The sequence below is a fragment of the Delphinus delphis genome, chromosome 11, assembly GCF_949987515.2.
Source record: "Delphinus delphis chromosome 11, mDelDel1.2, whole genome shotgun sequence".
NCBI classification, from domain to species: Eukaryota; Metazoa; Chordata; class Mammalia; order Artiodactyla; family Delphinidae; genus Delphinus; species Delphinus delphis.
Window position 1 is genome coordinate 38832496 of NC_082693.1, and position 25558 is coordinate 38858053.

At 53.2% G+C, this 25558-nt stretch overlaps 1 protein-coding gene across 3 annotated transcripts; it reads left to right on the top strand.

Moving 5' to 3' along the window:
- Positions 1-12680: 12680 nt before the first annotated feature.
- On the top strand, positions 12681-25240 carry CACNB3 (calcium voltage-gated channel auxiliary subunit beta 3). 3 transcript variants are annotated; one of them, XM_060024695.1, is made up of 13 exons: positions 12681-12820; positions 19859-19981; positions 20204-20326; positions 20788-20903; positions 21187-21251; positions 21452-21471; positions 21670-21750; positions 21961-22019; positions 22188-22297; positions 22601-22752; positions 22966-23061; positions 23176-23325; positions 23781-25240. In XM_060024695.1, the coding sequence occupies exons 1-13, from the start codon at positions 12779-12781 to the stop codon at positions 24093-24095; spliced, it is 1452 nt and encodes a 483-aa protein (XP_059880678.1). In that variant the 5' UTR covers positions 12681-12778; the 3' UTR covers positions 24096-25240. The 3 variants fall into 3 exon arrangements, with proteins under 3 accessions (XP_059880678.1, XP_059880676.1, XP_059880679.1); XM_060024693.1 differs by lacking the exon at positions 12681-12820 and adding an exon at positions 15969-16217 and having other exon boundaries at positions 23781-25239; XM_060024696.1 differs by lacking the exons at positions 12681-12820; positions 19859-19981 and adding an exon at positions 15969-16217 and having other exon boundaries at positions 23781-25238.
- Positions 25241-25558: the final 318 nt, after the last annotated feature.

Consider the following 25558-nt stretch of genomic DNA (forward strand, 5'->3'; position numbering starts at 1 on the left):
GCCATAATGAGATATCTGTTAGGTATAATTCCAGTCCTTTTTCAGAATCCCACTTCCTTATTTTTTTTTCGGGGGGTGGGGGGGCAGTGGGTCGCACTACACGACTTGTGGGATCTTAGTTCCCCGACCAGGTATTGAACCCAGGCCCACGGCAGTGAAAGTGCAGAGTCCTAACCACTGGACCGCCAGGGAAGTCCCAGAATCCCACTTCCTTCTTGAGGGCTTTTCAAGTCCCTCCTCAACCCAAGCTCTTCAAAATCAACCTTTCTTACAAATGAGGAAGCTTGATATACTGCGTATTACATGGAATAGTTTTAGTTGTTTTGGGAGGATAATGTTATTTTGGTGTTATAAAATAAGAAAATGTTCTTTTTGACAAATACTACTGAAATTTTTAGTGGTAGAATATCATTATGCCCACACTTTTCTTTAAAATAATCTAGAGTAGTAAGGAGAGAGTCATAGGCCATTCTCCCATTTTTTCCCAAAATCCCTGACTAAGTAGTTACTATGGAAAAAGTTGGCTTTGCTCTTGCCAAAAACGGTCCAGGAAGTCAGCTTTATATTAGGTTGGTCAAAAATCTCATTTGGGTTTTTCCGTAACATCATATGGAAAACTCCGAATGAACTTTTTGGCCAATACAATATATGTGTATAAGAGGTAAGACGGACTAAAAGGAACAATGCTTAATAAATATCAAACTTCCTCATCTCATAAGCCTCCGGGGGCTCCCATTTTCGGGCTGTAAATATATGTACATAGATATATACAAATTCATTCAAATTCTTCTATCAACCCTGAACAGAAGGATGTGGGGTAGAGGTGGTTGTCATTGACTTATAGATATTGTCATCAATTAAAAAAAAAAAGGTGGTGTTTATCATACGGCATTTCCCCTTCTGTATTGTGCTTGATCCTTCAGATCAGATCAAGATCAAAAGAAACGATCCCAGAGAAAGCCCAGGACAGAGAACCAACTCCCAGGAATCAGTTATTGCTCTGCTCATTGCCAGCACCGTCATACACACGTGGGGGGCAGATACTCAAGACAGAGATTCTCTTTTAACTTGGTTTTGACCCAGGTGAATCTCAGCCCTTAGTTCCGGACTTGGGCTTAAGGGAAGGGACGGGAGAAAGTCACTTCAGTCACTGCTGGCTTGGCTCCGGCTGGCTCCAAGGCTCCGCAGCAGAGAGCAGGAAGCACCGAGTCTCTGCCCAGTCTTGGCCCCAGGAAGAATGATGACCAATCATGGCCCTTCCTTTCTGGGCCTCTTCTCTTTGGTCTCCTCACTCTTCCCTCCAGCTCTCCTCATTCCTCTCCTCCTCTCTAAGGTAACAACCTCCTTGATTAAGAAAAATGCCATGAACGCCACCTTAACCAGGTGACCACCTAAAATGGGACAAACTGACATCACTCGTCCCCCACGGGATGCACTAAGGACACTATGTCACCTGTCGTATTCCTACCAAAAATGTTTAAACTGAATCTGATCCCAAGGAGACAAATTGAGGTATATTTCTAAAACAATTGGCCTGTACTGTTCAAAAATATCAATGTTATGCCAGGGAAAAAAAAGTGCATCTGAGAAAATGTTACAGTTTTAAGGAAACTAGAGAGACATAACTAAATGTAATGCATGATGCTTGATTGGATCCCAGGGGTTTTGGGTTTTTTTGTTTGCTTGTTTGTTTTTAAAATTTTCTTTATTTTATTTTTGGTTGCGTTGGGTCTTTTTTGCTGCAAGCGGGCTTTCTCTCGTTGCATCGAGAGGGGGCCACTGTTCATTGCGGTGCACAGGCTTCCCATCGCGGTGGCTTCTCTTGTTGCGGAGTAGAGGCTCTAGGCACGCTGGCTTCAGTAGTTGTGGCACGCGGGCTCAGTAGTTGTGGCCCGCCGGCTCTAGAGCACAGGCTCAGTAGTCGTGGCGCATGGGCTTAGTTGCTCCGCAGCATGTGGGATCTTCCTGGATCAGGGATCAAACCTGTGTTCCCTGCAGTGGCAGGCGGATTCTTAACCACTGCGCCACCAGGGAAGTCTGTTTGTTTTAGTCATGAGGACATTGTTGGGACAATCAGGGAAATTTTCAACAGACTATATATTAGATAATATTGTAACAATGTTAAATTTCCTGAGTGTGACAACGTTTTGCGGTTATGTAGAAATGTCTCTGTTCTTGGTAAATACGTGATGAATTATTTAGGAATGAAGTTGCTGTCTGAAACTAACTCAAATGGTTCAGCAAAAACATACGCTACGTAACAAATGTGGGGAAACTGTAACAACCACTGAATCTAGGTGAAATATTTCTTGCAATTTTTTTTAACTGTTTTTGTTTTAATTTATTTATTTATTTTTGGCTGTGTTGGGTCTTCGTTTCTGTGCGTGGGCTTTCTCTAGTTGCGGTGAGCGGGGGCCACTCTTCATCGCGGTGCGCAGGCCTCTCACTGTCGCGGCCTCTCTTGTTGCGGAGCACAGGCTCCAGACGCGCAGGCTCAGCAGTTGTGGCTCACGGGCCTAGTCGCTCCATGGCATGTGGGATCTTCCCAGACCAGGGCTTGAACCCGTGTCCCCTGCATTAGCAGGCAGACCCTCAACCACTGCACCACCAGGGAAGCCCTATTCTTGCAATTTTAAACCTACAGAAAGGTTTAAAATTTTTCAAGATAAACATTTAGAGAAATGCCAATTCAGGAAAAGACTCCAAATGAGGAAAGTGGCAATATACCATGATTCCCCTAAGTTTCACATTTCCCCCCGGGGGTTAACAGTGACTGTTTACTCAGCAGGCATGCTGAGTGCCAGCAAAACAGGGCGCTGAAAAATATTTATTTATTTGACATTTGACATTTTTCCCCTAAACATCAAATTTGTCATGGAAATGTTCAGAGTTTTGTTAAACTTCTTAAATTTTTTTGCAGTTGAATTGTTTCTGGATTGAATTGTTTTTCACTGCACAGGGATCATCATAATCTTTTTCATGCTTAGGGCATCCTACTGTGTCCTCACTCCCACCAATGCAAACAGGCTGGGCACTGGGAGGCAGGGAAACCCGGAAGGCATAAGAGGGGATTGCAAAATCATTAAAAAAAAAAAAAAAACCCTCTGAAATTGGGTAGCAGTTATCTGGGGAGCAAGATCCACAAAGGGCCCAAGCCTGAGAGTCCAAAGAAAAAGCCAGCTGTAGTGAGAATGGGAACTTTCTACTTCAGTCTCTCCTGGAGTGTTTTACAGTTCATGCATTTTCAATGTTTGTTTTCTTTTTGTTCTTCCCTAATATTAGGTAAAGTTTGCTTAAAACAAATGTGACACATGAAAAGCTGTTCAACATCACTAATTATTAGACAAATGCAAATCAAAACTACAATGAGGTATCACCTCACACCAGTTAGAATGGGCATCATCAGAAAATCTACAAACAACAAATGCTGGAGAGGGTGTGGAGAAAAGAGAACCCTCTTGCACTGTTGGTGGGAATGTACATTGATACAGCCACTATGGAGAACAGTATGGAGGTTCCTTAAAAAACTAAAACTGGAATTACCATATGACCCAGCAATCCCACTACTGGGCATATACCCAGAGAAAACCATAATTCAAAAAGACACATGCACCCCAATGTTCACTGCAGCACTATTTACAATAGCCAGGTCATGGAAGCAACTTAAATGCCCATCGACAGATGAATGGATAAGGAAGATGTGGTACATTTATACAATGGAATATTACTCAGCCATAAAAAGGAACAAAATTGGGTCATTTGTAGAGACGTGGATGGATCTAGAGACTGTCATACAGAGTGAAGTAAGTCAGAAAGAGAAAAACAAATATAGTATATTAATGCATATATGTGGATCCTAGAAAAATGGTACAGATGAACAGGTTTGCTGGGCAGAAATAAAGACACAGACGTAGAGAACAAACGTATGGACACCAAGGGGAGAAAGTGGTGAGGGGGGAGGGGTGGTGGTGGGATGAACTGGGTGATTGGCATTGACATGTATACACTAATATGTATAAAATAGATAACTAATAAGAACCTGCTGTATAAAAAATAAATAAAATAAAATTCAAAAAAAAGTTTTAATTCTGGATGATAGGGATATAGGTATTTATTGTTTTATCCTTTGTGTTTTTCTGTATTTTAAACAGTTCTAGAAATGTAAATAAAAGTAAAATACAAGCAAAAAACAAAAAACAAACGTGAGCCTCTGTCAACCATGTCGAGAAGAACCGGAACAAGGATTTTTGCTGGGGCAGGGCTCTCAGGGGAAAGGATAGCCTTCCAGAGCTGCCCCCTTAACTAAGTGTGTTTGAAGAAAAGCTATTTGCCCCCTACCCTCTTCCTTTCTTGCCTTCACTCCTCCTCCTGCTCTTCCCCTTCCCTGTCCCATCATCTTTTTTCCTTCCCAGTACGGTGTAATGAACAGATCCAGCTGCAAAGTCAGGGGGGCCTGGATTCCAATCAGAATGTAACATGGACAAACCTCAAAACATATTCAGCAAATATTCATTAATGCCTACTAGGTAGCAGGCACAATTCTAGGTACTGGGATACAATGGTAAGTAAAAAAGACACACAAGGTTCCTGCCCTCATGCAACTTGCATTCGAGTCCAGGGAGGCAGATAATAAACAAACAGGCAAATGAATAAGAAAATTATATATCATGAAAAGTATACTGCAGAATCTAGCTACATATTGTATGAATGTACCATAAGACATTCTGGGAAAAAAAACTATGGAGACAGTAAAAAGATCAGTGGTTGCCAAGGGCTGCAGGGGAGAGAAGAATGAATAGGCAGAGCACAGAGGGTTTTAAGGGCAGTGAAACTATTCTAGCAGGATGCTGTAATGGCGGGTATATGCCATTATACATTTGTCAAAACCCATAGAATTGTTGTACATAGAATGAGTTCAACTGTTATACATAGAATGTACAACACTCAGAGTGAACCCTAATGTAAGCTATGGACTTCCAGGAACTATGATGTGTCAAAATCAGACTCTATTGATTGTAACAAATGTACTACTCTGGTGGGGGATGTTACTGGGGGAGGCTGTGCGAGCGTAGAGCCAGCATGTATATGGGAAATCTACCTTCCACTCAGTTTTGCTGTGAACTTAAAACTGCTCTAAAAATAGTCTTTTTTTTAAGTGTGTTGTAGGAAATTAACATGTAATCAAAGGTAACTGGAGGTATGTACTTTAGATAGGATGAAAAAGGAAGCTCTCTCTGAGGCTGTTTTCTCATCCATAAAATGGAGGTAGAAGTATTTGCCTTTGTATATATATGTGAAAGTGCCCTTTAAATTACTATATATCTTCCCATCTATAACATATTGGTAGGCAGCTCTGAAACGGCTCCCAATGATCCCTACTTTCTGGTATTCAAGTCCTTGTGTAATCCCCACCCTCTGAGTGTGAGCTGGATCTAGTGACTTGCTTTTAAGGAATAAAATGCAGCAAGAATAATGAAAAGTCACTCCCAAAATTAGGTTACAAAAGAAAATGCGGCTTCTATTCTCTCTCTCTCTCTCTCTCTCTCTCTCAGAAGCTGCCATGTTGTGTGTAGCCCTATGTAGAGGTCCACGTGACAAGGAACTGATGTATCCAGCCACCAGCCAGCAAGAACCTAAGGTGACGTCTTACAGGATGCAATACCAGATGCAATGTGTGATCCTTGATTGGATACTGATTAGAGCACATCAGCTGTAGAAGACATTTTGGGTCCAGCTGGGGAGATTTGAACATTGACTGGGATGAGAAAAAAAGAAAATTGATGAGGGGGCTTCCCTGGTGGAGCATGGTTAAGAATCCGCCTGCCAATGCAGGGGACACGGGTTCGTAGCTCCTGGTCCAGGAAGAGCCCACATGCCGCAGAGCAATTAAGCCCATGCGCCACAACTACTGAGCCTGTGCTCTAGAGCCCACGAGCCACAACTACTGAAGCCCGCGCGCCTAGAGCCCGTGCTCCACAACAAGAGAAGCCACCGCAATGAGAAGCCCGCGCACTGCAACGAAGAGCAGCCCCCCCCTCACCGCAACTAGAGAAAGCCCGCGTGCAGCAACGAAGACCCAATGCAGCCAAAAATTAATTAATTAATATTTTTTAAAAAGAGCATTGGGCTTCCCTGGTGGCTCAGTGGTTGAAAGTCCGCCTGCCAATGCAGGGGACGTGGGTTCGTGCCCCAGTCCTGGAGGATCCCACATGCCGCGGAGCGGCTGGGCCTGTGAGCCATGGCCGCTGAGCCTGCGCGTCCGGAGCCTGTGCTCCGCAACGGGAGAGGCCACAACAGTGAGAGGCCCGCGTACCGCTAAAAAAAAAAAAAAAAAGGAGCATTCATTTGTGTGTATGTGTGGGTGTGCATTAAAAAAAATGATACAGACTACCCAATAACTCAGCAATTCCATCTCTTGGTATATATATCCAAGAGAAATGTGTTCATATGTCTACCAAAAGACACATGTTCAAGAATGTTCATAGTAATTTTATTCATTATAGACAAAATTGGAAACATCCTAAGTGTTCATCAACAGGAGAATGGATAAATAAATTATGGTATACTCTAACAATGGAATACCACACAGCAAGTTTTTTTTAAATAAAAGAGCAAAATGCTGATAAATGCCACAAAGATGAATCTTAAAAATGTAATATTGTGGGAAAGCTGCCAGATACAAGAGAGTACACACTGTACGATCCTTTTTATATGAGGTTCAAAAACAGGCAAATGTAATCTACGGTGATAAGAGCCTCAACAGCCATCACTACAAGAGGCTGGATACTGACCGTGAAGGGGCATAAGGAAAACTTCTGAGTGAGGGTTGTCATAGACCTTAACTTGGATGTGATTACACAGATATCGACATATAGATATATGTGCCCCCAAGTTACGGAACTGTACATTTAACATATGTGCACTTTATACAATTGAGTTATATCTCAATTTTTAAAAAAATTTTTTTAAGAAAAAAGATATCCAGAAGAATTACACCAAAAGCGGTAATGGCAGTAATGTCTGGGTGGTGAGAATACTAATATGTTTTGATTTGTTTTGTCTTGTTGCTTGTCTGTATTTTCTAATTTTCTCCAATACATGACCACTGCTTCTGTAATAATAAAAAGTTATTTTTAAACTACATTCCAAATACTCAATAATATCATTTATGCTGTTTCAGGGGAAAGTCAAGAAATGTACTTGCTGTGTTATTCCTGAAGGAGACAGGGGTGTGGCCAAGCATAAGACAGAGGAATGAAGTACTAATCGCTGTGGCATCCGGGTGTGGAGGACTTTTCAGGGGAAGTCCCCTGTGCTGAGCACGGGGTGAAAGGTCAGGGTGGACCAGAGTATCCGGCCCACACGGTAGAATGGAAAGAACCCAGGAGAGAGAATCTGAAGATCTGGGTCTGAAACCAGATGCAGCCACTGATTGTGGCCTTTGAAAAGTCATTTAGCTGCAGAAGTGGAAGGACTATGGGTTAGCCACAGGGCACGGACTCCGGACAGGTTCTCTCCACTGTGTGCTGCTTCCCTGTTTATAATAACAACTAACTTTTACATAGGAATTTACGTTTTATGAAACACAAATATTCCTGTTGAATTCTCACAGAACCTCTTGAGCAAGCACTGTTCTTCCCCCCCCCCCCTTTTTTTTTTTTTTTTTTTTTGCGGTACGCGGGCCTCTCACCGCTGTGGCCTCTCCCGTTGCGGAGCACAGGCTCCGGACGCGCAGGCTCAGCGGCCATGGCTCATGGGCCCAGCCGCTCCGCGGCATGTGGGATCTTCCTGGACCGGGGCACGAACCCACGTCCCCTGCATCGGCAGGCGCACTCCAACCACTGCGCCACCAGGGAAGCCCCTTTCCCCTTTTTAAAGGTAAGAAAACTGTTTGTAAGTGACTTGCCTGAACTAGTGAGTGATAGAATTAGGACTTGCCTGACGGTTTTTGGACTCCGAATCCTGCATTCTTTCCACCAATGGCTTACCTAGGCCCCTGACACTTAACTATACCCACCCCTCACCCTTCCCATCTGCTGACACCCGCTTCCAGCAGCTCTGTGGTTCTCGTGCATTCTTGGCAGGGCCTTATTTCCCAGGGACAGACAGAGGGCTCTACACAGAGCTCCCCTGAATGACCTAGTGCTGACTCAAAGTAGGACCCAGACTCCTTTCGGCTCTGTGTTACTCCAGAGGCATGTAGGAGTTCACAACTGCAACGCTGGGCAGCTCCTCCAGTCAAGGGTCTTCCAGGCTCATTTCCCAACCTGGCTCCAGGGTGGCCGCCAGCCCCCTCTGCCCTCCTGATCCATGATGAGGGGCCACAACTCTTCACCAGTCCTCTTCCCTCTTCCCTAGGAGGCTTGTCCCCAAGGCCTGAGTCAGCGCTTCCCCATCCCTATCCAGTTCCAGCCTCTGCTTAATACCTCCAGTTCCTAAGGCCTCTCCCTTCCCAGGTGCCCAGACCTCATCCCCCGCACAGCTGGTGAAGGAGCAGTGAGAAGCAGAATAAGAGGCAATGGTGAGCCCAAGGGGCAGCCGCCCCAAGCAGCTAGCACAACGTTCCCTTCAATAATTCATTCCCGGGGAGGCTGCGGGCACCATGCCCTCATTCTGAGCTGGAGATGGCTACCACAGCTCAGATCCTTAAAATGACAGTGGTGGGAATCAGGAGGGCTGGAAGGCCAGGGCAAGCAAGTAGAAGGGTACCCAGTCTCCAGCCCCACCACAGGCACCTCTCGCCCTACTTCTTGTTAGAGAGGGGCCAGATCCAAACAGAGGTCAGGGATCCCGTGATAGATAAAGGAGCCTAGAAACTGCAGCGAGCCAGAGGGGCAGAGAGGAAGGACACAAACTCAGGGCCTCATCCCACTCACTCCAGCTATACATCAGGGTCAGCCTTATCCCCATTGCTCTGAGCCTTCTTGAAGCCACACTCAGCCTCTTGTCAGCAGCGCCACCTTCCTAAAGGAGGCACAAGTCTCCTCTGTCCCAGCTTTTGGAAGCCCTGGGATGCTTCCACTGCCCCCACTTGGGGAACTCTGCCCCCACTTAGGCCTCAGTAATCCAACTCTCAGCACCCCTCCCGGGGATTCCCCACCCCCATCCCATCTCTTTTCAACCCCAACTTCCCTGCCTCTGATGTCTACAAAGCCTGTAAATATATGGGAGTGGAGGAAGGACTTGAACTGGCCCCTTGGGCCGTGCCGTGATTGAGGGTCCTAAAGTGTTAAGAGTTTGGCAAGAGCAAAGGAGAGAAGGAGGCAAAGTCGAGGCCAGCCCCCCTTCTCAAGGCCACCCTGGGGATCCTGCCTCTCGTACCCCTTCCTCCACCTGGGGCAGCCCTAGAGTACTGCTCCTGTCCCAGCCTTGTTCCTCTGTCCAGTGTATTTTGTGGAACTGGAATCACCAATCACATGCAATGGAAACTGAGATCTAAGACTAAAATAAACATATGTCAAGCACCTACTGTGTGCCAGGCTGAACCAGACTCCGGGCAGAAAGAGAACGAGAACTAAGCATCTCAGCCCTCTCGCCTTCCCTACTTCCCAGGTATGAAAAGGAACCCCCAAATCCACAGAGCAGTCACACCACTTGCCCCAGAGCAGGCAGGAGTTGGGCCTTGGAGCCACAGCCGAGAGCCCAGTCCCTCTAGAGAGGCCTGGTGTGGGAAGGAAGCTGCAGTCTTGCTGGGCACTGTCAGCAATAAACTCTTCAGACTTATTTATAGCAAATGCTGCATCAGGGGATGGAGCCTGAAAGTGCCTAGAAGCATCAAATATCACCATGGGCCCAGAGGCAGAGCCCAGAAAAAGAAGACAGAGATTGCAGCAGGAGGGATTGAGGTTTGATGTTAGAGGAACTTCCCCAGAGTAATATCTGGAGTTGGCAATGGGGATTCCATGTGGAAACGACTTCCACAGAGCTTCCTCAGAAGCTCACGGTAGAGTAGGTACAAAGGGATGGACATGGTGATCTTTGTTCTCTGTCCTTTGTGGTACACAGGTTTTCAAATGCTGGGGCCACTGAGTACAGCTGTGCGAGTTGTGCCTTGCTGACAAGGCAAGTGGGGATTGAAATCCAACTCCAGATCAGTAGGGCAACCACCTATGCAGAGTTGCATCTGCACAAAGCCTAGTCAAAAGGGCTAGCAGAGGCCCCGTCAAATATCCTGAGGTCCTGACAACTTAGGAGGTTAGAGAAGAGGGGGAGCTGACCCTAGGGAGAAGGGATGAAGGCTGCCTGGGAAGCCCTGGGGGCCTGCAGCTGAAGGGGCCAAGCTAAGGTATGGCTCACAGGAGTGCCTCCAGGCTAGAGGCCCCTCTGAACAGAGTGCCAGATACTGTGAGGTCAGGGCCAGAAGTGGGGGTACTGAGGGAGGTAAAGTGGGGAGGAAGACTGTGTGGGTCCTGGACAGGGCCCAGAGAGGGATACTCCTGCCAGTCATCTCACATGGAAGGGGCTGGGAGAGGACTGTTCTGGGGACACGGGGGCTGGGCTCCCGGCTCTAGCTCTGAGGTTCCTACCTTCTCTCAGTGGCAGAAGAGAGAGGGCTGTGTGCTCCAGCAGCTGGAATGGAAATGAGAAAAAGTGAAAGGTGCAGAGCTGCCCCTATGCACTTGGATTCCCTCTGATAGGATCAGAGAGAAGTCACTGATATTTCTATTTTAAAGTAAGCGGTGGAGTGCGATGGTGTTCTAGGCTGTAAGTTCTTGCAGAGGAGGGAGGGAGGGGGAAGCCAGGGACAATTGCTTGCCTTGGCCAGCACCTCCCTCCCCCACTTCTCCTATGGAAACTTAAGCTGCCCCAAGGCCCAGAGGAGCTAGTCCATTAGCTGTGGTCAGCGGGGGTGTAGGGAGGGGCCTCTCTCCCTCGGGGTCTTATTGCCAAATGACAGGCAAAGCTTCTGCTCCCTCTATTAGAGCCAAAACAAAACAAAACAAAAACCCTCCACGCACATTTTAAAAACACACACACAACCTCTTTATCTCCTCTGAATAGATGAAGCTGAGTAACTTGGGGGTAGGTGGGCGGTAGGGGATCCATGGACTAGACCAGAGAGGGAGAGGAGGAGATGCCCTCCCAAAGAACTTTTCGGGTTAACCCTGAGGAGGAGCTGGGGGTGGAAAGCGGAGAATTGATTCTCCCCCAATGTACCTCCCTCTGGAATAGGGGCAAGGGCAGGGTCAGCTGAACAGAGAGGGAGGAAAGTCTTCCAAAGATCCCCAGAGGGTGGAAGGATGGGGGGGGAGGGTCGGAAACCCCCAGGGGAAAGGACTTAAAAGAAGAGCCAAGGAGGAGAGTGGAACGCCCTCGATCTGAAAGGGAAGAGTTCTAATTGATGCCGAGAGAGACGTTGAGGACCCCGGGTCACTCCGCTTCAGGATGAATCTGTCTCCGCAGCGGAGTCGGCCGCCGCCTCCCTCCAGCCGCCGTTTTTGGTGTGGAGGAGTGTCCAGCCTGGGGGTATTGGGGGTTTGGAGGGACCAATGAGAAGCTGATCCGCTCACAAGGGTGCAGGGAGAGAGCTGGCTGGGGCTACACCCCTGCTCCCCCTTTCCCCCGCCAGAACTTGGGCTTGTCCTATTTGATGTGCCCGCCGAACGGGGCGGGAGGGGGTACCGGTCCCGCGACTCCGTACTCCCTGCTACCCAGGCCCGGCCCGGACGCTGCCGGGCTTAGAGGGGGCGCCCCTGGAGACCAGGATGGAGGTAGGAGCGGCCAGGGCCCCAGAAGATCCAAAGATCTCAAAGGAGCCCCACGGGGGTGGGGATAGGGTGCAGCCTGGAGTCCCATACTAGGGGTCTGGAGGTGGGACCGCAGTTCCTGGAAAGAAGAACGGGTGAGGGGATCGTCCTAGGCTTCGGAGGGGGTCTGGCTCCGAGTTGCGCCGCCTCTGCTCTGCCCAGGGCAGCGCCTCCTGCTGGCAGGGCCGGACCCCTGCCGGCCTACAGACGGGACCCCGGACGGGTGCCACCACCTGGAGGGCGTGTGCGACCTCCGGGTGAATGCGCCCAGGGAGCGCTGCAGCGGGTCGGAGAGGAGCCGCTTCGCCTCGCTCTTCGCCTTTGCGGGCTGAGTCCCGCGGCCCCGGAACCCGGGAGAGAGCAGTGACAGGACAGCTTCCCCGGAACCCAGAGGGGGCGCTTGACGCTGGAGCTAGCGAGCCGTACACAAGCATTCTTCCTTTTCGATCCTTTCCTCTGCTGAGGACAGGTCGAAGCCGTCGCTGGGACCGCGGCGCCTTTCTTCCTCGGGCGCTGGAGGATGGGCGCCGGGCGCACAGAGCAGGGGCCTAAAGCCCCGGAGTCCAGGCAGCCCCCCAGCTACTGCCGCCCTTCTGCCTGTGGCGGTGGGAGCTCCGGAGTCCCTATCTTTTCTAGGGAGGGGTTTGAGGAAGAAGATGGGGGAGGGGGGGTCGGAGAAGGGAGGCGAGATATAGGGATGGAAGGACAGTAGCAGGCAACCAGATGAAGAGAACATGGACCGTAGAGAGGAGGAAGAGACGGAAATGGAGAGAGGAGGACTGAAGGGCGACAGGGGAGGGAGAGAGTGACAGAGGCGGAGAGAAAGGAAGAGAGAAGGGAGGGAGGGAAGGAGGGAGGAGGAAAGGGGGAGGGAACCCGGAGAGAGGGAAGGGAGCAGCCGTCGGAGCCTGGCGGTCGTGGGGCGAGGCCAGGCGTGCAGGCGGGAGCCAGTGTGCAGAGCAGCGGCCCGGTCCTGCTCCTGCCTCGGAGCCCCTGGCCCGGGGGAGGGGGAGAGGCCGCCAGCCCGGTCTATGTCTTTTTCTGACTCCAGTGCAACCTTCCTGCTGAATGAGGTAAACGCGAGGGTCCCCTCCCCAGTGGGTGGGAGGAGAGCCCCACTGCGAGCTAGGAAGAGGGCCCGCATTTGGGGGACACTGCAGCGATGGGGAGGGAGGGAGGCCGAGTAGGTGAGGCTAAGGGTAGAGGTGGCAGGTAGAAAAGGAGGGAGCGGCCAGTGCTGGCAGCTTCTAAGCACTGGGACTGGGATGGGGTGGGGGCGGGGGGAGGGAGGACTGTCTGGGGAGCCAGGAAAGGGGCTAGATGTGAGGACTGAGGAGGACTCTGCCAAGCACCCCCCCCCCCGCGCGCGCCCTCCCGGGGTTCCCTGGGGGCAGCCCAGCAGCTAAATGCTAGGGGCTTTGGCTTTGTCCAGATCTTAAATACTGCGGGGGAGAAGGACTTCCTAGAGGTCCTAGCTCCTGCCTCAGCTTCCCCATTCAACATTCAGGGATTGGGATCTCTCCCGCTTCCTGGTGCACTTACAGGAGAAGCCAGAATGCATTCTGGAGGCTCCCAAGAATTCCAACTCCCAAACCTGGTTATTCAGGCTCCCCACCACCACCAAGACCCCCATGTCCTGCTTGCATGCCTTGAGTACCTGCCAGCTACCACTCTAATGACTCTCTCCTAAGAAAGAGGAAGGCAGGAGGAATCCTCTCCTTGAATCCTTTCTCCCCTCCCCGCCCCTCAGCTTTCTCTTCTTATGCTCAGCCAGGGAAAAGAAAAGGGGTTAGGGACCACATGGATACTGACAGGCACATGTCTTGTTACATGAGAACTAGAGCAGGCAGGTGTGGGTAAGGTGAGAAATGGAAGGCGGCAGTGAGTAGCAACTCAGAGAGAAGGGAACCAGGGAGAGGCTCCGAAGCTCCTGCAGGACCCAGGGGATGGGCCAGGTATGAGGAACCTGAACACATCTCCGGGGGTGGGGGTGGTTAGCATGGTAATTCATGCTCTGTTAGCAGACTTAGACACCACTGTCCCAGATGGGGATGAAGACAACAAGGTGTGTAAGGAAGGAGTGAGGTTGATGGCAGATCCACTGTTACCTACAATCCCATGGACACCCTGGTGGTGGGGAGGGTCCCTAAAGGAGAGGCCAGGAGAGTAAATACAGGGATGGGGAGAATCAGAAGCCCCAGTAGCTGTATTCTTCATTAGAATCATCTCCCAGGAGAGAGCACCTTGAGGGTCTTATCGTTTCACATTTCATGCCTCCTTTCTGCCCCTCTGGAAGGACAGAAGGAATTGAAGAGACAGAGAATAAAACAGGATATAAGGAATACTGAGGAACTGGGAGAGGGCACAAAGTGAGAAGACAGTGTCTGGGAACTTCCAATACAGAAGAATCCAACATATAACCAAACCCCAAATGGTGCTGGCCTCAGGAGAGGGAACCGTGAAAGCAGACTGCTTCCCCCAATAGTGAGGCATAGGGGCTCCAACAAAGTTGTTCACCAAATTCAGCAGGAGGAAGATGCTGGGCAGGGCTGGAATGCACCACTCACAGGATGGTTACAGACTAAAGGCAGACTAAAGATAGTCTTAAGATGAGGCCCCTTCTCTTTTTCTTGCTAAGGGAACATGAACCAGTGACATAAGTGGGAAGCCAATTGGTTCGGGTGGTCTTCCTCTCTCTCCCACGTACAGTGCTTCCTACCATAGATCTCACCCAACCCTGTCAGAGTTTTGGTTTACTAATTCCCCTGTAGCCCAGGAAGAAAAGGGATGAGCAAATTGCGGATTCACCCTCGTGGGTGTGAGACACTGGGAGTGGAGAAGGACTGAGCTGTGAAGCTCTCCAAGTGTAACCCTCTGTCTACCTCACATCCACCCCCACCCCCCGGGGACGGGGAAGGAGGGGATGAAGGGGTAGGTAGGCCATCAAAATTCAAAGGAATAATTTTGCTCTGGAGCTCAAATGGGTGGATCTTTGAGGAAGTTTCCTCAAGATAAGAGCTGCTGTTCAGTCTCCAACGTCAAATCTGGGTGCCCCTTTTGAAGGAGACTGACTGGTAGAGCAGTACATGTGGCTCCAACCCAGATACTAGGCACCCCAGCCCAGCCTCATCCTTTTGCTAAGGAGGGGATCTGGCCTTACACTAGTGACTCTGGGGACACTTGCCCTTCCCCCTCCCAACCCCCGCGTGGCCAGGCTCTCTCGCCTTCTGTCCAAGCCACGACCATCCCCCGACCTCGGCTCTCTGGTTTCTTTCCTCTCCCCTTTAGGCTCGCCTAAAACAGCCCCTCCCTACGCCAGTTCCCACGATGCCTTGGCAATGCCTGGCACAGTCCTTGGCAAGGAAGTGAGGAAGGGAACCCCCATCCTGGCCAGACTAGGATGAAATCTGCCCGCGCAACAGGTGTAGGGTGGCCGGGCCCCAATCCTCCCCCTTCGCACGGGTTGCGCAACAAGGTCCTTTGCTGCAAGAGTCCCAGCACTGAGGGGACCAAGCGCCTGGGGGCGGGGGACGGAGGGAGGGCAGGGGCTACTTTCTCGGCATTGGCCTGGGGTCGCTAAATCCATTCCTCCCCAGTACCATTGCGGGGTTTGCGTTTGGAGTCTCGCGTGCCGCCAGGGCCCAGACACCCCGCCCTCTCACCTGCCGCCCCTCCCCCGTCTGCCCCCCCGCCCCTGCCCCGCCTCTTCTGTCTCCCCCAGTCTCCCACTTCCCTGCCTCCCCTCTTCCTCCCTCTGCCTCTGTACCTCCTTTCTCTCTCTCTCTCTCTCCTGTCTCTCCTTAACCTGCGCCCTCTCCTTTCTCGGTGGGGTCTCGTCTCCCAAGCAGTCTCCGCGTCCCCTCCCCCGCTCCAGCCCTTTGTTTCCCGGCGGAGTATTTCCTGGGTTGCCGTACGTCTCTGTCTCCGCATCTCTCCTCGCCCCGCCTCCTCCAAGCCAGGATCCGCCCCGCCCGCAGTCTCTCCTCCCCTTCCTCTCCGCCGCCCCTCTGCCCCATAGGTGCTTGGGGACCCACCTTCTACCCGGCTCCCGTCGGCCACCTCTCCCGGCCGGGTCTCCGGCTCCGCGGGTGGCCGCCGCCCCCCGCCGCCCCCCGCGCCCGCCCCCGGGGAGGGGGGGCAGGTGGGCGGGCACTATTGTTGTCGGAGCCGGCGCCAGATTCCTCAGCCGCGCTCGGGGTGGGACCGGCAGGGTTGGGGGGGGGTAAGGTGGGGGGAGCGGTGATTTGAGCTCGGAGCAGCTGATCTTCGCGACTCGCTCCCTCCTTCGCGCTCTCGCTCTCCGCCGCCGCCCGCAGGGCTGCGGGGCTCGGTGGCATCTCCCGGGCGCGGCCCGCTGTCCTCGCCCCTGCCTCGGGGCCGCCCCCGCCCCTGGCGCCGCTCGCTTCCCCCCACCCGGACTCCCCCATGTATGACGACTCCTACGTGCCCGGGTTTGAGGACTCGGAGGCGGTGAGTGTCCACGGGGAGGGTGGGGGTGGGGAAGTTGGGGTGACACCTCATCTCCCTTGGACCCTTACCCCAGTTCAGGACTTTGAAAAACGCCTCTGCGGCGGGGCAGGGCGTGTAGGAGGGTGCTCCAGGAAAGTGGGGAGATGGGTTTTCATGCCAGAGGCTCCCCAGTGCCCCCGTCCTAGAGCAAGGGGTATCGGGTGTGTGCCAAGAGGGGCCAGCGTGGGGGAAAGGCTCAGAGCAGGTGGCTCCACAGCCCAGGACAGAAGGGTGGAGGGAGGAGGGGCTGGAGGCTGAGGGCACAGAGGCTTTAGAGAGGCCTCATGCAACGTCTGGAGTTCCCAAGGGAGGATTTATGGGGTCTGAACACAACAGCTACAGGAGAAGCCGGGGCCCTTGCAGAGGGGGACAATCCAGACCTCCTGTGCCTCAAGTAAAGGACAAATTAGGGAGCCTGGAGAACAGCAGAGAATCCGATACCAGCCTCTTCAGACAGACGGATCATAAAACTTGAGGACCTCCATTATCCCCTTCTGCTGTCCATCCCTGAGCATTGCCTTATCTCCTCACCCTGCCTGCAGCCCAGCTTCTCTCCCAGGCTGAAAACTGGGCACCCAGCACATGGATGAGCCAGCTGACTGAGCCCCATCCATTCCACTCCTCCTGCTGAGGCATCCTCAGAGCAGCGGGCATCCTGAGCTCCTGCTCAGCATGGAGGGCCTGGGGATGGAGAGGAAGCTCTTCGCTCAGAGAACCAGGCAGCTGATAAATATTTAATTCTCCTCTTTGCTTTTATCTCCTGACCCACTGAGACAAATCAGCTCATTAGGCAGTGATTCCCGGAGCTCAGAGCGCGCAGGGACAGTGCCTGGAAAGATGGGGGCAAGGATGGGCAGCAGCAGCTCAGTCCCTTCTCTCAAATATCCTACAAGAAGACCTCCTTATGAGAGCAACTAGATGGCTTAGAAGGAGTCCCTGATAGGTATGGAGGGTAGAGCACTCCAGAGTCGAAAGGGGAGTGTTGGAGTCTTCTCCCATCTCTTGCTGCAAAGTCCAAGATAGATGAGTCCTAGGGCTCAGAATAGGCAGCTGTCAGTCCTTTCCTGGGACTGGGCTCCTGCTGGGGCCCAGTTCCCCGTTGATTGGGCCTCTGGGGCTAATTACATTGCGGCTAGAGCAGATGATTTTCAAGGCTGTGGTAACACCTCTTTCTGACAGTTGAAGGGACAGCTGGCACGGCCCAGGGTGCCAAGGTGAGCTTGAGAATGAACCTCTCTGTGGGGCTGGAGGGCCGTAGAACGTTCTTCCTGTCCCTGGTTGAGAAGGCTAGGACTGTTGCAAGGTGAAGCCTGACGTGTGGATGGTGTTCGGGGCAGCCTGCTAACCCATCGCTCGCTCCCCACCCTTCTCTGGTTCCTGGATTACCCTCCCCCACTTCCCTTTCTCTTGCCTGGCTCCTTGCTCTCCCCAGGGCCCCCTCTGAAGCAGTAGGAGGGAAATCAGGCTCTAAATAAATCCAACGGCTCATCTCCCTCCTCTCCTTCCCCCGTGCCAGGCAAGAGTGGAGCTGCAGCCTGCCCACACACTCACCAGGCAAGGGGGGCACCACCAGGGCACTGTGCCAACTCCTGGCAGCTCCCAAGTACTGAGGCTCTGGCTGTTTGGGCATAACAGGGCCGGGGGAGGCAAGACCCCAGAGTATGCTTGGCAGGGCAGCCCCGTTCCCGGAGTGATGGGTGAGCTCTGAGGACTTGGGAATAACGGAGAGGGGATTTCAGTCTGAGCACGACTCACTAAACATTTAGGGAGAGATCCTGTCATTCCCGTCTTAGAGTGAGAGGCCAGGTAACCCAGGTGCCCCAGGCAGGGACACAAAGATGACTAAATTAGGCTGAGATCCTGGAGAACAGAGGGTAAAGGTCAGACTCCTGTCCCAGCACAGGTCTGGGCAACTAGGAGGCATCTGATGTACACTTATCAAAGCGAGTGGTCATCCTGCCTTGCCTCCTGCCTTCTAGCCTGTTGGCCCCTATTTACTTCAGATAGCCATTTCCCACAGAGGTGTCTCCTGTGCCCCAGGCCCCTGGAAGGAGGACCCCCACTCGACTGACAGTGCAAAGGTTCTTCCTGGGGCTCAGCTGCTCTTTATCCTGCTGCCAAGCCAGCCTTATTTGGTTCTCGAGAGATGGGGAACATTGTCTGTAATATGCAGGACTTTCCCTCCTTGTGCTATCTTCACGCCTTGGGTCTACCACAGACATTGTCTTTCGCTTACGCTCTAGGACCTGGGCTGACATCAGTCTGACCAGTCCTCTTGCCCATGGCGGGGCTGGGGCAGGTGTGTGAGTTTGTCTTCCCCACCAAGAATCTGGCCTCCGCTGCCTTTATGCACAGTAGGCTTGAAGGAATGTTCCTCAGCCTGAGAACATTCTACTAAACACACATACACATACACATTCCCACACGGACCCTTTAGGCTTCTGCCTTATCTCTGCCACCTGCCCCTCAGAATTGATGGAAGTGTCACTTTCAGACTTCTGCCCATAAAGAGGGGAAACTGAAGCAGGAAACAAAAGACTCCCTTTTCCCTAGACTGAGGGGGAAACCCAGCCAGCCTGACTTCTGTCCTCCTGCCCTAAGGTCCAGCTTCCTTTGTTCAGTTGTGCATCTCCCTCATGGCCTTGAAGGTGAGCTCGGCAACCCTCCAAATGCACCTTCATTGCCCAAAGGCCCTTCCAATGGGCAGGACTCTGACACTCTCCTGGCTCAGGTTACCAAAGACCCTTTCCCTGCATCCCCAGGGTTGCTCCTGGCTGGGTTGCCTGGCACCACCTCAGCCTTCCTCCAGGGCTGATATCCCCTTGGGCAAGGGGTGGGGAGATGTAGGCCAGGTGGTAGGTGTGGCCCCACCTCACCCAGGCTTAGGGAGATAGCTTTGTGTCACTTGGTCAGTCTGTCTTGTTTGCTGCCCACACCTGGCCAGTTGTCCCAGCAGGTATGAGAGGAAAGAAAGTGGGGGTGGGGAGAGTAGAGAGGGAGTAACTTTCTTGAGTTGGGAGCCCTGTGGCCTCCTCTTCACCCTGGAAGAGTAGGGACTGGAGGAGATGGGATCTAAGGGGGTGGGTGGCTATATCCTGACACTCAGGACCAGTGCCTTGCCAACCAGTGTCTCCTGACTGTTGCTGGCTGGCTGTACTCCTCCCAGGCATTTTAAGGAAATAATTTCCAAGCTGCTTTGCAGGCTGATGTGAACAAGAGGGCTGGGTCTTTGGATTCCGAAGATTCCAAATCATCTCCAGTATATCATCTTCAGTACATCTCACTTCCCTCTGCCTAACAGGACATGGTCAAGGGGAGAAAAGGGAGGAAGGAGGGAAGGGAAAGCTCTATTCGAGGCTGCAGTATTAATAGGCTTGGGGGGAGGGGCCCAGATCATAGCACATATGGGTTGGGCCGGCTTTTCTGCAGCCCCAGAGGCACTGGGGCCCTTCTTGGGGAGACAGGGGGGACTGGCGGGCCCAGCCACCCCCGTGGAGCTGGAGAGGCCGAGGTTAGCGGAGGCACCACTGTAGGGTTCGGAGGTGCCTCTCTAGTGCCCTTCACACCTGAGCCCATGGGTCACAGCCTCTCCCCCATGCCAGGGTTCAGCTGGCTCCTATACCAGCCGCCCATCTCTGGACTCAGACGTATCCCTGGAGGAGGACCGGGAGAGTGCCCGGCGTGAAGTGGAGAGCCAGGCTCAGCAGCAGCTTGAAAGGGCCAAGGTATCATCTTGCCGGCTGAGGGCAGGACAGGCCAGACTGGGTGGAAACTTGTGCTAGGTCCTAAGTGTCGAGGGGTCAATGGGCAGGATGTGTGTGAGTGTGAAATGGTGTGTGTGTGGATGGGCAGACTGATGGGGCCTCCGCCCTCTGCTGATGGGGCACTGAAACTGGAAGGGGTGCTCTGAGGCTCCCCTCATTTGCACCACTGGTCAAATTCTCCAGCACAAACCTGTGGCGTTTGCTGTGAGGACCAATGTCAGCTACTGTGGTGTGCTGGATGAGGAATGCCCCGTCCAGGGCTCTGGAGTCAACTTTGAGGCCAAAGATTTCCTGCACATTAAAGAGGTGACCACCCCCCTCCAAATAGAAGCCACTTAATCTCTCTGCTTTTGCCCCAGTTCCCATTCCTCTTGCTTCGGTCCTCATTTATAAACAAGTTCCCCAAGCTCCTCAACTCTTATGCTTAACACACCCCCATAAAACCCTCATATCCAAGACCTAATCTTCAGGGTCTCCATCCTCCTAAGGCCTGGCTTGGGCCTCAGTCTCCATATCTGTAAAAGTAAGCCATTAGATTAGTTGCATCTTAGGTTCCCTGTGGCAGCTGTGATGCCTCACGCTGAAGTCTTGGGGGTCTCAAACCTGGCTGCCCTTCCCTCTGGTACCTTCTCCTGCCCCCCTCCCCTCGCGCTGCCTTCCTCAGACCCGCTCTCCCAATGCCTCCCTGGCTCCTTCACGTTGAAGTGCCAGGACTGAGGCCTGGGTCCCCTCCTCTCACCGCCCCTTCCGCTCCACCCCACCCCCAGAAGTACAGCAATGACTGGTGGATCGGGCGGCTAGTGAAAGAGGGTGGGGACATCGCCTTCATCCCCAGCCCCCAGCGCCTCGAGAGCATCCGGCTCAAGCAGGAGCAGAAGGCCAGGTGAGAGCAGGGCTGTGACTCAATAAACATACACCCCGGACGTGTGCACTTTACCCACAGTCCACATCACCACACATGCACACACATCCCCCCCCACAAATATGCACACTCACACCTAGCGTATGCATTCACAAATGCACACACATCAAAGCTCACACACACAAATGCTCCCGTCACATGCACTTCCCTCACTAGCTAAAATGTGAGGAGACGTATACAACTATTAAATACTGTCTAGAACAGACACACAAAGACGCTTATTGACCTCCCTTTCTGCTCTTAGGAGATCTGGGAACCCATCCAGCCTGAGTGACATTGGCAACCGACGCTCCCCTCCTCCATCTCTAGGTAGCCTCCCCTCAACCCACCTGTCTTGGGTAGGTGGGTAACTCAGACACAGGGGGAAGGGAGAGTCTCCCAGGTGAACAGTGTGGGAAGGGGTTGGAGCTGGGAGAAGCCCAGGGTCTCCCCTGGGGACGGGAATACCGTGCCCCCAGGGCCTTTCCCCGCTTCACCAACTTTAATCTTTTATTTCCTTTTCCAAAAAGCCAAGCAGAAGCAAAAGCAGGTGAGTCAAGGAAGGGACTGGGGCTTGGGGGGCTCATGGCTTCTGGCTGTGGGGACAGGTTTCTGGGCAGTCATTGTTGGAGGGGCAAGAAAACACAGAGGGGAGGGGGCCCAGAACTTCTGAATCTGCCCCACCCCAGTCAGGTGAAGGGCAGGCCACACAGCCATGACTTTGCCTGAACTCAGGTCAATTCTGCAGGCGGAACATATTCCCCCCTATGATGTGGTGCCCTCCATGCGGCCTGTGGTGCTGGTGGGACCCTCTCTGAAAGGTTATGAGGTGAGAAGAGGTCCCTGACCCCAGAGTTGCCTCTACCAAACCTGCCACAGGAAGGGCCCAGGGACAGGGGGAGGGGATGTTCCCCCCTCCCCATCCCCCAAGGTCTGGGTGTGGAGGGGCTGGGCTCCATGGCCGCACCTGAGGATGCTGCCCCCCTCCAAGACGGTCCCCAGTCAGTTGCATGCCTTTCCCCTCACCCCTCCCACCCAGGTCACAGACATGATGCAGAAGGCTCTCTTCGACTTCCTCAAACATAGGTTTGATGGCAGGTAAGCTGCCCTGGCCTGCGGAGGCATGAGAACCAGGGAGAAATCATTGTCTCCTTCCAGATGCCTGTAGCAAGGGCTTCTCTAAAGTGAAAATTGGTAGGACCTGGGTAGGGAGGGGCCTAGGCTTGAAATTTAAAGGTGGGTTGTGCTTCTCCATGCCCACCCCAGGATCTCCATCACCCGAGTCACAGCGGACCTCTCACTGGCAAAGCGATCTGTGCTCAACAATCCTGGCAAAAGGACCATCATTGAGCGTTCCTCTGCCCGCTCCAGCATTGGTGAGAAGTCCCCATTCCTGCTTCTCTGCCCACTCAAGCGTTAGTGAGAACCTTTCTCCTACCTTTCTCTTCCCCGACAACTGCATTCCTGCCCAACCTCTTCTCCACCTGCCCCAGGATTGGCAAGAACCGAACCCAGTCTCAATTCTCTGTTCCTCTGCCTGCCCAGGCTTTGATGAACACGCTCTCCCTCCAGTCCCTTCCCATCCACAATTTGGGAGCCCCCAAAGCCCTGTTGGAGTCAGATGGGGTGGAGCCACTGGTGAGCATTGCGGCTCGCTCCCTCCCTCCCACCCTCCATAGCTGAAGTGCAGAGTGAGATCGAGCGCATATTCGAGCTGGCCAAGTCCCTGCAGCTAGTAGTGTTGGATGCTGACACCATCAACCACCCAGCACAGCTGGCCAAGACCTCACTGGCCCCCATCATCGTCTTTGTCAAAGTATCCTCACCGAAGGTAAGTCAGTGGTGGTGATGGAGAAGGCCCACAGGGCTGCCCTCCTAGAATGTGGTACAACTCTGCTTGGTCCCTGCCCAAGGGCTCCTGAATCCCCTTTTCCTGCTGCCCCTTAACACAATTCTAAGTCATCCTCGCCTGCTCCTCATGCAGTATCGCAGGTCGGGGACATGCCCAGTTCTTTGTAGGCCCAGCTCTGCCCTTTTCCCTCAGGTACTCCAGCGTCTCATCCGCTCCCGGGGGAAGTCACAGATGAAGCACCTGACTGTACAGATGATGGCATATGATAAGCTGGTTCAGTGCCCACCAGTGAGTGGTACTCCTGTGCCCGCTCTTGCTTTTCCAGGGCTGGGGGAGTGCTGGAGATGGGTGGAGGGCTCCTGCTGAGAAGAAGCCAATATTCCCCCTTTTCCTTCCCTCCAGGAGTCATTCGATGTGATTCTGGATGAGAACCAGCTGGAGGATGCCTGTGAGCACCTGGCTGAGTACCTGGAGGTCTACTGGAGGGCCACCCACCACCCAGCCCCCGGCCCTGGACTTCTCGGCCCTCCCAGTACCATACCTGGACTTCAGGTAGCCATTTCCAAGGGCACAGATGCTCAGGCTAAGCCAGCCAAAACAATGCCCCCTCCCTGCCCGGAGGATCCCCCTTGGCCTCCAGTTTGAAGGCCAAAGGGTCAGAGAGCAGAGCTAGGGCATATGGGTGAAGGCACTTCCTGATGAGAGGGAATAAAGCAATGAGATGCGTGATCAAAGGCTATTTCTTTAGGACTCCAAAGAAACACACTTTCCAAACCCTTCTCCTTAGTCTGTCTTGAAGGCAGAGCCTGAATTTTGTGGGAGTCAGAAGCTCCAGTTTTCCGTGTCTGAAGTGGGAGAATGCTCCAGTATGCTTCTCCTTCCTTGCACTATTTCGTGTCCGCAGGGCCTGAGAGTTGAGGGGGAAGAAATCCCCACCCTGCTGGAGGTGGCAGGGAGGCCAAGGCGAGGTCCGCATGGCCTCACTTAGAGCTTCTGTCTTGCCCCAGAACCAGCAGCTGCTAGGGGAGCGTGGCGAGGAGCACTCACCCCTCGAGCGGGACAGCTTGATGCCCTCCGATGAGGCCAGCGAGAGCTCCCGCCAAGCCTGGACAGGATCTTCGCAGCGCAGCTCCCGCCACCTGGAGGAGGACTATGCAGATGCCTATCAGGACCTGTACCAGCCTCACCGCCAACACACCTCGGGGCTGCCTAGTGCTAACGGGCACGACCCCCAAGACCGGCTCCTGGCGCAGGACTCGGAGCACAACCACAATGACCGGAACTGGCAGCGCAACCGGCCCTGGCCCAAGGATAGCTACTGACAGCCTCCTGCTGCCCGACCCTGGCAGGCACAGGCACAGCTATCTGGGGCACCCGCTCCAGGCAGGCTGGAGTTAGACTGGCATTAGGCTGGCACTAGGCTCAGCCCCCAAAACCCCCTGCCCAGCCCCAGCTCCAGGGCTGCCTGCAGTCCCAAGGTTCTGGGAGAAGCGCGGGGCCCCCTCACCTCCTGGGCACAGTGACCCCCCTAGGCTCCCATTCCAGGTACTAGCTGTGTGTGCTGCACCCCTGGCACCTTCCTCTCCTCCTGCACAAGAAGCTGCCCCACTGGGCAGTGCCCTCAGGCCAGGATCCCCTTAGCAGGGGCCTTCCCACCAGACTCAGGGAAGGGATGCCCCCTCAAAGTGACAAGAAGGTGGGGTGTGGGCAGCATGACATGAGGAAGAAACAAGGTCCCTGAGCAGCTACTATCCTAACCCAAGGGACTCAGGGGTTGTGCTTTGGGGTCTGAGAGCCTCCACTCGCCTCACTGCCACACATTAGAAATGAGACAATCAAAGCCCAACAGGGTGGCACTCCCATCCATCAGCTGGGGTGGGGCATCCACACACGAGGCTGGAGCACAGGCAGGCTGGGCTAGGGCCAAAGGCCTCACAGTTGAAGCCCTTGAAGGGAAGGGCTCTCCTCACCTGCCAGGAAGCTTTCTAACATCTGAAGGACCAGGACATGGTCAGGCCAAATGGCAGACGGGAGCCCACCTGGATTGGGGCTTTGGGAAGGGAGGGCGTGTGTAGCGCAAAACGTATGGACAGCGTCAGGGGCCTCCTTGCCCCACTCATTCTTTTGCTCTTGCATCCTGTCATCTCTGTTCTTGGCCTTCATGCCTCCTGGGGGATACGGGCCTCAGACTTTATTCCCTGATTCATAGCAGCTGCTTGTTAAGTTAGGGTTAGAGGGGGAGAGATAGGACCCAGTGGACAGCCCCCAGAGGCCCTGTGTACCCACCTTAAGGCTCTAGTGTGTGACCTACAGAGCATGCTCCACAGGCCCCTGCCCCACCTCACCGTCATCACTAATAAACACCACGCACCATCCCTCGGGCTCCTGGTGTATGTCTGCTGGCTCAAGTAGCCAAGTTCCTCACTGCAGGGCCAAGACTGGAGGAGGTAAAGAAGTATCCTGGCAGCCTCTCTCTCACAAAGAACCCATTAAATGGGAAGGGCAAAGGACAGAGCTGGGGGAGGCACTATACTCCCAGGTACCCCTCCATGCCCAGGGCCTGGAGGGAAACTTTCAGCAGCACACAAGGGACTTGTTTGGGGAGGTGGAGAAGAGGCTTAGTCACCTTACACGGTCCCTACCTCAGGCCAAAAAGGTCCTGAAGTAGTTGCAACTTGAACTCCAGGTACGTGCCCAGCTCTTTGATGGGTAAGGAAGAGCATGTGGTAAGAGTATTGGGGGAGGACCCAGGCCGTGCAGCCCTCTAGCCCTCTCCCCACAACCT